Source organism: Stegostoma tigrinum, chromosome 45, assembly GCF_030684315.1.
Source record: "Stegostoma tigrinum isolate sSteTig4 chromosome 45, sSteTig4.hap1, whole genome shotgun sequence".
NCBI lineage: Eukaryota > Metazoa > Chordata > Chondrichthyes > Orectolobiformes > Stegostomatidae > Stegostoma > Stegostoma tigrinum.
This window is the reverse complement of record NC_081398.1, coordinates 13,881,580-13,897,348: the sequence shown is the minus strand read 5'-3', so window position 1 is coordinate 13,897,348 and position 15,769 is coordinate 13,881,580. Positions and strand designations below refer to the sequence as shown.

Sequence of the window (15,769 nt, the reverse complement as noted above, 5' to 3'; positions counted from 1 at the left end):
ATTAACCTCACAGAACTGAAAGCTAAATCTATTTAGTTCAATTTTAAATTCTCAAATGGTAATATATTATTAACCTTCACTATCACTGGCAGTGATTACTAGTAGAAAAATAACTGCTTGCACCACCAGTTTAGGCTTAAATGGAAGTCTTGTCATGCTTATAGTATCCTTACTTGCCATCTACACTAAAAGATCATCTGAGATTAGGTACGTCCAGACTGCATTCACTTACCATCGACGACATCAGCTTTTTCCACATCACCTTGGCAGCGTAAATGGCCACTATCACCTCCTATAGCCATGGCGTCATTGGTCACTATGGTAACCTGTCAGACATGAAGATTCATTAATCTTGAGGCATCCAGACTGGGAAGGCCAGACAGCAGTGGAAATTTTGTTGAGGCCCACTGTCAAAAACACCAAGTGAAGCCACACGTGATCGAATCAGAGAACAGGTACAGGTCAGTTAGAGGCCATTCAGCCTATCAAATCAAGTTATGATGCAGGGGTAGTAAAAGGAAGTAAGTGAGGAAATTGCAGAGTAAGGATAGCTAGTGGTTAGTGATTTTAACAATAGACTATTAATCCAGAGACCCTGGGTAATGCTTTGGGTACTTAGGTTCGTATCCATGATGGTGAAATTTGAATACAATAAAAAAAATTCTGGAAACAATGATGAGCATGCTTCCATTGTCAATTGTCAAAAATACCCATCTGGTTCACTAGTGTCCTTTAGGGAATCATGCTGGCCTACATGTGACTCCAGACCCACAGCAATGTGAGTGACACTTTAAACTGCCCTGTGGGCAATTAGTTGAAGGCAATAAATGCTTGCCTTGGCAGTGATAGCCAGGTCCCGTGAATGAATATTAAAAAAAATCGTGAAGTTGCGTTTTGTCTAATGATCTAAGCTGATAGCTCTGAGGAAGCAATTTCTGTTGAAGGGTTGGTTGATAGACATCCACAAACATTCTTAAGCGGATCACATGAAAGACTCAGAGCTAAAGTTAAAGGAAACAGAACAGAGGTCAAACTGCTGCCCTGGTCAGGTTATTGGTCAGAGAGTAGGGATAACGTGTAGACATTTGAACTAGAAGCTGGTGATTAGTCAGGTCCCATAAAGATTTGTGTTGGGGCCTCAACTATTCTATATACTCACTAACAACCCTGCTAACATAATAAAAATCAAAGTTTTAAGCTTGTTAATGACAAAGATTGGTGGTAATCAGTAATCTAGGTATAGAAAAAAAATGCGAAGGGACATTGACAGATTAACTGCACACACCAAACTATGGTAAGTGGATTACCTCTGCAGATGTGCAAGACAGTTTCTTTGCACTGAAGTGCAAAACAGTACAGAGAAGGCCATTCTTTTGTTTTCTATTCATCTGTGGGACGTGGGCATCGCTGGTTGGTGAGGATTTCTTGCCCATCCCTAATTGCCCTTGAGAAGGTGGTGAGCTGCCTTTTTGAACTGCTGTAGTCCATCTGCTGTGTGTTGACCCACATTGCCATTAGGGAGGGAACTCCAGGATTTTGACTTAGCAACAGTGAAGGAACAGCGATATATTTCCAAGTCAGGATGATGAGTGGCTTGAAGGGCAACTTGGAGGTGGTGGCATTCCCATATGCTTGTTGCCCCTGCCGTTCCAGATGGAAGTGGTCACGGCTTTAGAAGGTGCCGTCTGAGGATCTTTGGTGAATTTTTGCAGTGCATTGTGTAGATAGTACACACTGCTGCTCCTGATCTTTGGTGGTGGCGGGAGTGGATGCTTGTGGTCCCAATCAAGTGGGGGCTGCTTTGTCCTGGATGGCATCAAGCTTCTTTAGTGCTGTTGGGGCTGCACCCGTCCAGGCAAGTGGGGAGTATTCCCTCATGCTCCTGACTTGTACCTTGTAGATAGCGGATAGGCTTTGAGGAGTCAGGGAGTGAGTTACTTGCTGCAGTATTCTGAGCCTGCCGTGTCTCAGTTACAGCTGCTAAGTCATACTCATGATCCTGCATTTCCCAGTTAACACAATTCACTTCTTTCTCAACCTAGCTGGAACCTTAATAATTCATACACTTGTATCTTGGAGATCCCGGTGCTCTATAAACAATCTTCTGAATTGTACTCAGTTCGGGGGGAGCCTGTGTTCCAAAGGGATTAAGGGGTGCACCGGTCATTATATGTCATTATACATGCACAAACATAATCAAGATGGAATTTTAGTTTGTACAGTGAGGAGGTCTTGAATTTGAAAAGAAGGGAGTTTCACAAAAATTGTAGAAAGCACTGATCAAGCAACATCTGCAATACAGTTCTGGGTCCACTCTCAGGTGTATTGCCACGTAATCCTGAAAGGTGTGCTGAGGTTCACTGGAATGTTACCGGGTCTCAGAATGAAGATTATGAGAGGAGATTAGGTAAACTAGGTTTATAGTGCCTGGAATATACAAGGCCAAGGTGCAAACTGATTGACGTTTTAAGGATTTTGAACACAGTCAGAAATTTTTCCTGCTTTTTTGGAACAACACATCTATCTTTAAGATTTTTAAGTATTTGGACATAGTCTGCATTGAAAAGAGTTTTTGCCAAGTGATTTCTTGGAAATGAAGCCAACAACTTAATGAGTGCTATGGATTACCAACTGTTTACAAGAAATCAGGAGACTTAGGAGAAATAGTCAAGCAAAGCTTCCAAGGAAATACGAGTTGTTTATTGCCATAAACACTGGGAAATTATGGCTTCAGAAGAACGGGGTGCTGTGGGGTAAAGACACTGTGGCTTTAAGAAGTATATTTTGTCTTTTTTTAATTGGAGAGGTTTTAAGACAGAGGTACAGAGCTGTCTATTCCAACCCAATAAAGTAAACAGCTTGTGTGGCCTTGGGGTGTGTGTTCTTCTAAAAAAAAAGCTGAAACAATAGAAGCAGCCTGAAAGCATGGGGGTCAAGCTCTTCCAGAGCCAGGATGTTTAGTTTTAGTTTTTCAGTAGCAGTTGATGGGGTTTTGAAGCTGGGTTTGGGAGTACATTTCTCCCTGCAACTCTCTCTCACAGTTTTCTCAATGTTTTTCCCTCCTGAAGAGTAGCATGTGAGATAGTCCCTGGTACAGTGAGACAGCAGTGCTAACCACTGAGCCACCTTGCCACCTGTGACCCAAGTTTTTAATTTCTCCTGGCCCCAAGGGAAGGTGCCAGCAGACTGGAGGGCAACTAATGCAATTCCACTTTTCAAGAAGGGCAGTAGAAATAAACCAGTGAGTCTTACATCAGTGGTAGGGAACTATTAGAGAAAATTCTTAAGGACAGAATTAATCTTTACTTGGAGAGGCAAAAATTAATAAGAGAGAACATGACTTGATCAGAGTGCATGTCTAACAGATTAACTGAAATTTGAGAATGACCAAGTGTGAATACAAGGGTAATGTAGCTGATGCAGTTCATATGGATTTCAGCAAAGCCTTTGACAAGGGCCCACATGGGAGACTGATAAAGAAGGTAAAAGCACTTGGGATCCAGGGTAAAGAGATAATAAAGGGAGCTGCAGAAGCTGGAGAATCCCAGATAACAAAGTGCGAAGCTGGATGAACACAGCAGGCCCAGCAGCATCTCAGGAGCACAAAAGCTGACATTTCGGGCCTGGACCCTTCACCAGAGAGCTCTCTGATGTAGGGTCCAGGCCCGAAACGTCAGCTTTTGTGCTCCTGAGATGCTGCTTGGCCTGCTGTGTTCATCCAGCCTCACACTTTGTTATCTGGGATCCAGGGCAACTTGATAAGTTGGATCCAAAATTAGCTTTTGAGGTGGGTGACACAGGGTGCTTATAGAAGGTTGTTTGTGTGACTGGAGCCCGGTGTGAAGTGGAGTACCAAGGGATCAATGACAGGTCCTTTACTATTTGCAGTTTATATAAAAGATATAGAAGAAAATGTAGGGCATGCTAAGTTTGGAAAGACACAAGGATTGACCAAGTGGTTTATAGTGAAGAACAAAGTCTTAGATTACAGGAGGATATTGCTCAGTTGGGCAGATCAGTGGAAGATGGAATTTAACTTAGGTTAGTGTGAAGTGATGCACTTTGGAACAAGTAACAAGGGATTACTAGATGGATGGCAGGACACTAGGAAGTTGAGAGCAACAGAAGGATCTTGAAATGCTTGTCCTCAAGCCCCTGAAGGCAACAGAAAGGTTGACAGGTATTTAAGGCGGCATACAGGGCACATTTTTCTGAAGGGTCCCAGCCCGAAATGTCACCTTTCCTGCTCCTCTGATGCTGCCTGGCCTGCTGTGTTCCTCCAGCTCCATACAGTGTTGTCTCTAACTCCAGCATCTGCAGTTCTTAATATTGTACAGGACACTTGCCTTTATTAGTCATACATATATTATAAGATTTATAGGAGATGGGAGGTCATGTTGGAGCTGTACCAAACTTCAGTTAGGCCACAGCTGGAGTACTGTGAGCAGTTCTGATCACCACTGGAGAAGACGCATGGGAGATTCACCATGATATTGCTTCGGATGGTGCAACTTAGCTGTGAAGCGAGACTGGACAATCTCAGGTTTATTTTTGAGCAGAGAAGGTGGAGCAGGGACTTGATTGATGTTTATAGGACTATGAGGGGCATGGATATAGTGGATAGAAGGCTGCTGTTCCCCAAAGTGAAGGAGTCAAATATCAAGGAGGCATAATTTTTAGGTGAAAGGCAGGTGGTTAAGAGTGGATTTGAGGGTGGTGGGAATCTGGAATGCATTGCATGGGAGATAAGATGAGGCAGGAGACCATATAAGCTTTAAAAAGTATTTGGCTGAGAACTTAAAATTACATAACATTCAATGCTAAGGGCCAGCTGCTGGAGAGAGGGCAGAGTATAGATTTAGAATAGTTCTTTTCTTAGTACAAATGCAATGGGCCAAACGGCTCGTTCTGCACTGTATGACTCTATGTATATCATGGGGGCGTCTCTCACTGGGGATGTGCATTTCTTGACATTTGTATGGCACGAATGTCATTTGCCAGTTTTCATCCCAAGCCTGTGCATTGTCCAGGTCTTGCTACATTTGGACATGCATTGCTTCAGTATCTGAGGAGCTGTGAATGGTAATGAACATCGTGCTATAATCAGCAAACGTCCCTACTTCTAACTTTATGATGGAGGGAGGGTCATTTATGAAGCAACTGAAGATATCTGGGTCAGGGACCCTACCCTGAGAAACTGAGGTATCCTGGAACTCTGATGGCTGACCTCCATCAACCACAATCATCATCCTTGGTGCTAGGTATGACTCCAGCCAACGGAGAATTTTTCCTCTGATTCTCACTGACTCCAGGTTTGCTACAGCCTCTTGATGCCACACTCTGGTAGTGATGTCAAGGGCTGTCACTCTCACCTCACCTCTGCAATTCAGCTCTTTTGTCCTTCTTGAAACAAGACTGTAATGAGGTCAGGAAGGGAATGTCCCTGCAGAACCTAAACTGGGTGTCTGCAATTGAAGTAAATAGATTGGCGTTCAGTCATTGAGATTGTTTGTAACAAGTTTTAATAATCCATTGACATTCATGTACTGGGAGTGATCAGGGTCAGGCTGATCCACTGAGATTGAATATAAACATTTAAATGGATTTCAACCCTCTCTGCAACACCCAACACTGCCCCCAGAGGTGCCACTCACCTGCTCGCACTGGCCATACAGGTCAATCACAACAAAACATGGATTGGGAATGTCTTGGGCAGCTACACCTTGGTCCATTCCATTAACAAACAGATGAAGACTGTGTGCATTATCTACCAGGAGTCCAAGAATGGTTCCCTCAGGGCATGTATCCAAGTTGGGACCATAATTGTCACAAATCTGACCAAGAAACAAAAACAGTAGAGAAATAAAAATGGATATTCTGATACTCTTTATTTAATTGACTACATTGGCCAACAGTTGACTGGCATCACCAACCTGCACAAAACAGTGTTTCTCTCAGACACTCATCAACATTCTATCTGCTAGTGCTGCCCATTCACTTAGCGCATTCCAAGTCCCAATAACTCGCCGCATAGAAATGATGAGCATCAAATCACCACTTTCAACATTCATCTCCTACACTATTGATGCCCTGTGTGTACCATCGATAAGATGCACCGCAGCGACTTGTCAAGGCTCCTTTAATAGCATCTTCCTAACCCATGACCTTTACCATGTTGGAGCAGCACACACACAGGATCCCCAGCACCTGCAAGTTCTCCTCTGGGCAACACACAATCCTGGCTTAAAAACATATCACTGTTTCTTCACTGTTGCTGGCACAAAAACCTGGAAGTCCTTCCTAACAGCACTGTGGGAGTCCATGTATCACAGGGGTTGCAGTAGTTCAAAACCACCACTCACCACTACCTTCTCCAGGGCAAATGTGAATGGTTTTAGCCAGCAACTTTCACAACACATCAAACAATAAAAATGAAAGCTTCTGTTAGCACCTATTTTGGATCCATCTATTCTCTCTACTTCTTCAGGTCTACGCCTCTAGAAAGTAGTTCTAGAGCTATGTTTGTTTTTCTTTTAATTGGCAATATTAACCTGCACAGCTATTTTTATGTGATTTATGTCTCTATGGTTTGAAGAGGAACGTGCTGGGCTGGTAAAATAGCGCACTCACAATTCAATTCCCCCTCTGCTACACCTCTCAGGTCAGGAAGAACAATGCACCATCTATGAGGAGGCAGGTGGTGAAGTCCCTTGAGTACCATGTTTATCTTGTGAGGCAGCCAGTTTGTGAAACACCTAAAAATCAGAAGGGTTTTCCTGCCTTACGTAACGAGAAGTGTGTGCATTGATGTTGTTTTTAAATACGACTGCACTGTATGTCTCATGTGAATTAGGCAGACATATAAACAAGAATCGGTCAAAACTATTTGCTTTCAGATTCTGCCTTTTAATTAGAGAGATGCAGCTGGGTGATGTCAATCTCTGCACCAATGTAGTCAGGAACCAAGGGGATAAGGCCAAGATGGAAGTAGGGTCAAAGTGCTGGGAATGGTGGCGATCAGGTTGAGGATATCGGGACGGAGCTAGTGAGGAATCTGGGGAAAATGTTAGGGATAAAGGGTATGGGGAAGAAGTGAGTATAGATGGAGCCAGGAAGGAAGGAGTGGCAAGTTGTGGGTGAGGGGAAATGGGGAAGCGAAGGAACCCAGGCAGAGTGGAGAATGTGGATGAAGGAGTGTGCGAGTGGACGCAAGCAAGGGCGAGGTGCTCTGGGATGAATGCAGGGAGGGGAATGAGGCAAGGGCCTTCCTGGGGTGATTTTTGGCAGTGGTGGGGATTGGGGGAGGGAGGAGAGTGGGGAGAAAGTGGGAGGTGGGTGGAAAGCAAGTGGAAGTGGACTGGGTGGAGTATTAGGATAACGATGTAGCAACTATTACAAAATATTTGCTCTTTTATTTGAAACAAAAGCAGATTGCTGTTCAGAATCTAAACTACCTTCACTCTCAATTCCTGGTATGTTCTTTGTGCACATTCTCTAAACACACACCTCTAAGCACTGCTCTGTATGTTGTTCAAGAGGATTGTTTAAGAACAACAAAAACTGCTGTTGAATGTCACACATTCAGACCTGGCAATAATACAGCTGATCGAATACTCATGCTGAGTTCTTCTGGGGCCAATGAGATTCAGGTCAACAAAGAGCTCTTGAGGTGAGTTTGCCCACGGAGGGCTCCATGAGAAGAACACTGTTCAGGACTCTCACCTTTAATGAATTGTGAAAAACAGAATCTCGCTGGATCAGCCATGCAGAGCGTTTGATCGATGAAGCAGTGCCTGGGAAATTAAACCGTTCAGGGGAGTTTCCAATCACACCTAGTGAGAGTGAAGATGTCCACTGTGGGTTTAAACGATCAATCTGTATCTGAGTAGAAATACATTAAAGAATGATTGGTTAATGGTTTCCGACATGCCTCATCCGCTTTCTTTAAGTAGGGGAATCCAGAACAGGGGAGAACAATCTTAACATTCATTCAGGACATTTGCTATGGACCTAAAGCTTATCAAAACAGAAGAAATTAACCTAGGTACATCAGCTTTACAGCAAATTTGTTATACATCTGTGCAGGAAGTGTTAAATTCTGGTCAGACAGAGTCCAGATATATAGTTTTCTACTCAGAGCTTTATTCACAACCAAAGATGCCAACGTCATTGATTATTTATTCCCTCTATACATATTATATTTATATCATTTTTGGTTATCGCAGCTCCAGGTCATGTCTTCAGGAGTTCCTCAGGGGCATGTCCTAGGTCCAACAACTTTCAGCTGCTTCATTAATCACCTTCCCTCAATTGTAAGGTGAGGGATGCTCGGTGAAGACTAAAAAATGTTCAGCACCATCCTTAGATACCGAAGTAGTTCATGCAGGAAGGTCTGGACAACGTCCAGGTTTGGGCTGACAAGTGACAAGTAACATACAGACCCGACTGCCAGAATGTAACAATTACTCCTTGACAATCGATGGCATTATCATCACTGTATCCCCTACTATCAACATACAATTGGCCAGAAACTGAACTGGACTGGCCACATACGTACTGTGGCTACAAGAGCATGTCAGAAGTTAGGAATTCTGTAGTGAGTAGGTCACCTCCTGACTCCTCAAAGCCTGCCCAACATTTACAAGGCTCAAAGTCAGGAGGCTGATGGAAATCTGCCCCATTTACCTGGATGAATGCAGCTCCATCAGCACTTAAGCCTGACGCCCAGGGCACTGCAACGCGCTTGATTGACACCATATCCACAAACATTCACTCCCTCCACACTCAGTGTATACCATCTCTAAAATGTACTGCAGAAATTCACTAAGGATCCTTAGCACCTTCCAAACCAGCCACTAACATTTATCAGGACAGGGACAGGGTATATGGAAACACCACTACCTGCAAACTACCTACACCATCCTGACTTGAAAATGTATCACCATTCCTTCAGTGTTGCTGGGTCAAAATCCTGGAAGTCCCTCCCTACCAGCACATGAATTGCAGTGATTCAAGAAGGCAGCTCACCCTAACCCATCTTTTCACGGATTACTACAAGCAGGCAATAAATGCTGATCCAGTCAACCACTCCACATCCATGAATAGACTAAAAAAATGCATGAGTACAGTACAGTTATTTTTAATCAATTTGTGTGGACATGGTATGACATGTTACCAGGTCAGATGCTACTTCAACTCACTGTGCTGCCCTCTAGGCCAGTAAGCCTATCACTGCATCACAAGAGCCCCTCTATTTATACACGTAATTCAGGCACACAATCACCCAACTACCCTTTAATTTATCCATGAGCATCTTCTACTTCTGGGTTTTGATATTGGGCATTTGGCAGGTGGTGCAGGGAAAATGTTACTGCACCAATAATCCAGTGGACAAAACTCAAGATCTCTGGATACAGATTCAAATCTGACCACCGTAACTGGTGGAAATTATATTTAATGTGTACATCTGGATTTGAAAACTAAAAATGCTGCCCATTAAACTATCGTCGATGGCCATAAAAGCTTATTTGGCTCCTTAAGGGAAGGAAATCTGCTGTTCTTACCAGCTCTGGCCTACATATGATGCTAGGCCCATAGCATTGTGGTTGGCACTTAAGTATCCTCTGAAATGGCCTAGCTAGCTAATCAGTTCAAAGGAAATTAGGGAGGGCAATAAATGCTGGCAAATGTGCATTCCCTGAAAGAATAAAGAACAAAAAACCTGCCAGAATCTATGAAATGACAACAGGAATTGTTATCCAGATCTGACAGGCCAGGCATAGCTCATTGTGCTCACTGGTATCCAGCTGAATTTCCTGTACACCGATTACCTGAAACAGCAGTTGCCGGGGTAATGGCTGAGCAGATGCCACCACGCCTTGGTTGTAGCTGGCCACTCGGGTGGCAGTGTGGCCAATGTTGGACAACAAGATGTTTCTGCCATGATTCTCCATGAACTCAACGGTGGCCATGAAGACTGATGTTTCATTCTCACACTGAAAGAGAAACAGTACGTGATTAACAAGGAGTGTCCCGATCAAACATTTCCTGGGCAGATTTAGAAGCTTGATGGGCTCCAACAACAAGTGATTCTTCCTTTAAGCCCAAGTGATGTTGCAATTTCTGTTGCATATCAGGTAAATATGTGAACATATAAATATATGTGATGTGAGTCCCATAATTTCTCAAATAGAGATGCAAGCTGCCTATGTCAGGCAGAAGACATTTAACTCTTAGAAGCCTTTGGAAGAGTTATATTAGACACAAAAATGTTAACTCATTTCATTGCTACACAGATGCTGCCAGATTTCTCCAGAATTTTGTGTTTTTACTAAATACACATCTCATTCGGGGCTGCATGTGTTTAAACTCAAGTTCAAAACGTCTCCTTATTTCTGTGGGAAGAAAACATTGCATTCCTATATTCCTATTCACTTATCTTTAACACACTGTAGGGAATCTACGAGTCCATGACTTGCATATTCACAATTAATGTGTTGCTGTTTTGATGATCTGTGACTTTCATTGGGATCCATGAAGTTGTCATTTTGTATGCAACACCATGGCGCAGACTGCAAGGGTGGATGAAGCAAGTATATTGATGAGATCATCTGCTGCATATTCTGACTAATACTCCAATAAGACCTTTCAATTAAAACTATGCACCAGCTCAGTGGAATTATGTCTTAGCTGAACAACGGCACCTTCAAGGCAAAGCAACATAGAATCATACAGTGCAGAAAGGGCCCTTTGGCTCATCGAGTCTTCACCAACATGTGAGAAACACTTGAGCTTCAACCTAATCCCATTTAGTAGGACTTGGGCCCATAGCCTTGCATACTATGACATGCCAAGTGCTCATCCAGGTATTTTTTTTAGAAGGACGTGAGGCAACTCACTTCTACCTCCTTCCCAGCACATTCCAGACCATCATGAGATTCTGGATAAAAAGTTTTTCATAATATGCCCCTTAAGCTTCCTGCATCTGACCTTGAACCTGTCTCCCCTTGTGACTGACGCTTCAACTAAGAGAACAGTTGTTCCTTATCCACTTTGTCCATACCCCTCATAATCCTGTATTCCTCAAACAGATTGCCCCTCAGTCTTCTTTGCGCCAACAAAAACAAGCCAAGCTTATCCAACCTTTCCTCTTAACTTAAACCTTTCCATCCCAGGCAGCATCCTGCTGAATCTCCTCTGCACCCCCTCCACTGCAATCATGCCATTTTTTGTAAGGCAGCAATCAGAACGGCACAGTCCTCCAGCTATGGTCTCACCAAAGTTCTGTACAATTCCAACATGACTTCCCTGCTTTTGTAACCTATTCCTCGACTGACAAAGGCAAGTATCCCATATGCCCTTTTCACTACCCTACTCATATACCCTTTCGCTTTTAGAAACTCATGGACGAACACACCAAGGTTTGTTTGTTCCACCGAACTTCCTAGTGTTATGCTGTTAATTGAATGCATTATTGTCAAATTACATTATATTCTGCATTCTAATCCATTACTTTGATGTATTTATGTAAGGTATGATTTATCTGGTTAGAATGCAAAAAAGTACTTTTCACTGTACCTTGGTATACGTGACAAGAATAAATCAAATCAACTGCACTACCCCCATCTCTACATCTGGTCACCTCCTCAAAAATTTCAATCAAATTTGCTAGACATGACCTCCCTCTGACGAAGCCAAGCTATCCCTGATTAAGCCTGGTCTCTTCAGCTGCAGATAGATGCTCTTCTTCAGAATTTTCTCCAGTAGTTTCCCTACCACTGACATGAGACTCACTCATCTGTAGTTCTCTGGTTTACGTCTACAGTCTTCCTAAAATATTGGAATCACATTTGCTGTTCTCCAGTTTGCTGGCATCTCCTCATGGCCAGAGAGGAATTAAAAATTTGGGTCAATGTGTCTGCAATTGTCTCCCCTGCATCCCACAGCAACCTGGCACACCATTCATCTGGACCTGGATGTATGTCCACTTTTAAGCCTGCCAACCCTTCCAGTGTTTTGTCTTTCCCTCCATCAATTTGGTCAAAAACCTTGCAGTCGCTCTGTATCCCAGGTTCCTTACCTTTATCCTCATTCTTTGGGACAAAGATGGATGTAAAGTATTGGCTTAACATTCTACCAACGTCCTCTGGCTCTACCCATAGATGCCCTCTTAGTCCCTGGTTACCTTCTTCCTATTGTTATACTTGCAGAACATCTTGGGATTTTTCCTACTGTTACCAGCCAGATCTTTCTTACGTCGTCTCTTGGCTTTCCTAATTACTTTCTTAAATTCCGCCATGCACTTTCTGTACCCAACTAAGCCTCCGTTGATTTGTTCCCTTTGCACCTGCTAAAAGCCTCTCTTTTCATTCTCATCATATCCTGACCATCCCTGGTCATGCATGATTCTCTGGGCTTCTTACTACTTCTTATCACCCTAGAATGAACATGTTGGGCTTGTTATCTCTCCATTTCCTTTTTGAGCACTCTTACAGCTCTTCGATAGACTTCCCCACTAGTAGCTGTTGCCAGTCCACCTTGGCCACATCTTGCTATATTTTACTAAAATTGACTCTCCCCAGTCCAAAACTTTCTTTTTCAATTTGTCCATTTCTTTGTCCATAAGAAGTTTAAACAATTGCACCATGTGGTGTTTGCTATCAATAAAGTGCTCTCCCACCACTATCTCAACGATCTGTCCAACTTCATTCCTCAGAATGAGGTCCAGAACAGTTCCGTACGTTGTTGGACCCTCCACATATTGGCCTAAAAAAGTCTCCTGTACACATTTCAAGAAATCCACTCCATTCAAGGCCTTAACTCAGTCAATTTTGAGGAAATTGAAATCATTTTGTGTAATTTTCTTTTTTCTTTTACACACCGCTGCAAATCATGCACAAATTTCTTGCTGGCCCCCTGGGTGTCTGTAATAAACACCCAGCATTGGCTGCCCCTTTTCTATTCCTAAGGTCTACCCATAAGGTTTCATTTGATGCCAACTCAAAGATATCATCTCTCCTTACTGCAGTAAGTGATTCCTTAACTAATAATGCAATGCGTTTTCCTCTTTTACCCTCCTGTCTCACCAGAACATCCCTGGTCCTGCGAGGGAGACTGACATTAGACCAGAGGCCTGGTCTCCTTATGATGATCTGAGTCAGAGAATTCTAGCAGTTGTCACTAGAAAAGATTTACAAGGATGATGCCAGAACTGGAAAAGTGGATAATCAGGACAACCATACCGAATAATGGGGGCAGCTTGAGGGGCCTATTCCTATTTCTCGTGTTCTTGTGTGAATGAGAGGCTATAGTTACTAGAAAAGGCTGATCGTGCTGGCTCTTTTCACTTGGAGAGAGAAGGGCTGAGTGAATAACCTGATGGAGGTTATGGAGACGTTTGTTCCACTCAGTGTGAAGTCCACAACTAGGGACTGTTGAAAACAAATGGGTTTATTTATAATCTAAAGCTTTCAGAACACTGCTCCTTTGTCAGGTTCACTTCACCTGATGGAGGAGCAGCACTCCAAAAGCTTGTGATTTTAAATAAACGCGTTGGGCCATAACTTGGTGACATGTGACTGCTGACTTTGTCAACCACAGTCCAACACCAGCATTTCCACAGCAAAATCAAACAGGGAATTCAGGAGAAAGGTCTTTATCCTGAGAGGGTGAGAGGTTTAGAACGTGCTTCCAGAGAGAAACGAAGTTAAATAGCTATGTACCACAGCACTTTCTAACCCATGACTTCTACTAATTAGAGGGATTAGAGCAAAAAGAAATCACGGGAACACCACTACCACGTAAGTTCCCCTCCAAAACACTTACCATCCTGACTATATCATTGTTCCTTCACTGGGTCAAAATTCTGGAGCTGATTCTGTTTTCAAAAACAGACCTGTGAAAGTCTCAACACCACATGGACTGCACTGTTTCAAGAAAGCAGCCCACCACTACTTTCTCAAGGGATAATTAGATAATAAATTTCAGCCGAGCCAGCAATGTCCACATGCCATGGATTAATAAAAGAATTGAGTAGTCAAACCCATGAGGGGGAAGGGAACAAAGGGATATACTAATATGATATGAAGAGTGGACAGAAGGAGGCCTATGTGGAGTGGAAACAGCAGCAAGGAATAGATGGGCCAAATGGCCTGCTCTTGTGCTGGAAATTTCAATGTGATCCTATGTAAATGTAGATCAGTAGTGCTCTAGCTGTGGGCTATGGAGCACATGTGTGCCATGGAAACACAAGCAATCAGGCCCATTTGTGTCTTTGATTTGTGTTAATGAACTTCGACAGTGGGAAATTTATTGGAGTTTTCAAAATGGCACTTCATTCAAAATGGTTACTTCATTGGTGAATGGTTCCTAAAATCAGAATCCCTTAAATCCAAAAAGATCCGAAATCTGAGGTGTATTGGGATAACAGAAACAGGGATTCGATTAACACCTGAGCCCAAGGCTCTGGGATTATGCAGGCCAACAGTACAAAACCCACACGTGAAGGGCAAAAACACACCATGTCAACTATTCAGACTGATCACCTCTCATTAGGTGGACACCAACCACCCTCTCCTCTTCCCCTCAGCCCCTGTTTCTTGAAAACATTGTTCATAGTTACAGGAATCCAGAGTTTCAGACTCAACATTGCCTTCTGATTTGTAAGGTTCAAAACCCAAGGGCAAAAGGTGAGAGCACATTGATTTATGGGGAACACTGACAAGATCTCAAAAAGCTTGCCAAATACACTTTGCCTCAAATGAGATCTTTCAGAAGAGTTGCTGGGTCACAGCAGCTGAGGGCTGGTGTGAAATACCATGCCTATCATTCTGATCATTCAATCGGCAACTGTCCAGGAGTCATACACACGTGAGAATAAACACAGGCGTCCCGACAGACAGTTCCTATCCCACTCTGTCCCTGTGGGATCCAGTTTTTTTTTATGGAAAGGAGGAGAAAGAAACACAATAGAGACATTCCTTACAGGGCTCAGCTCTTCTTCCTCCTCACTGCCACTGTCCGAGGACATAGAGGGTGGTTTCGTACTCTCTGCTTCCTCTAGCACGCTGGAACTCACAATGGACACCGATGCAACTTTACCGTACAAGTCCACCACTGCAAAAACATTCTGCAAGGATGATGAGAGAGGGAAAGAAATATCCATTATTCATCAAAAACAACAGTCAAACCAGACAGAGACCAGCCGTGTAGGGACTGGAATGAAATATATTACATCTTCTTTCAAGCACAGCAACAGGCCATTTGGCCCTCTGCTCTGTGCTGGTACTTCTGAGGCACACGAGCTCCTACCATTCCCTCTTCAACTTGCTCAATTTGCATGGCCTTCCATTCCTTTATCCCTTATGCTTATACAGCTTCAATGTATCAATACTACTTTCTTCAACTATTCCTTGTGAAAGGGAGTTGCTCACCCTTTTGCTAAGTGAAGTTTCACCATTTAATTTACGAACATGAACGTTAGTGCAGGGTTGATAACAGGTCCCAAACCTATCATTGATACAATGTAAAAGGATAACAGCAGCAAATTCAGGGAAACAAAATACATTCTTGTAATAACTGTAAATCAGGAGATGGAATGGAGAGAAGAGCTTGGTGAAATTACAATCGGAGGGAGTGGTACCGAGCAAACTGATGGAGCTACTTCTAACACCCTAGGATGAAATTCATTAGGACCTGGAAGCTTGTCACCTTGCAGTTCAATTTGCTCAGTACGACTTCCTTGGCAACTGCAATTTTGAGTTCTTCCCTC

General features: G+C 43.2%; 1 protein-coding gene across 5 annotated transcripts in view; it reads right to left on the bottom strand.

Annotated features, from left to right (window-relative positions):
- Window positions 1–15,769, bottom strand: part of neurl4 (neuralized E3 ubiquitin protein ligase 4) — a 118,608-nt gene that overhangs the window by 21,005 nt on the left and 81,834 nt on the right. For all 5 annotated transcript variants that reach the window (XM_059642604.1, XM_059642606.1, XM_059642603.1 and 2 more), the window contains 5 exons: window positions 14,984–15,127; window positions 9,831–9,995; window positions 7,723–7,881; window positions 5,655–5,834; window positions 233–326 (listed from right to left, as the gene is read on the bottom strand). In XM_059642604.1, the coding sequence (XP_059498587.1) occupies window positions 233–326; window positions 5,655–5,834; window positions 7,723–7,881; window positions 9,831–9,995; window positions 14,984–15,127 (742 nt within the window). The remainder of the gene's footprint in view (window positions 1–232; window positions 327–5,654; window positions 5,835–7,722; window positions 7,882–9,830; window positions 9,996–14,983; window positions 15,128–15,769) is intronic.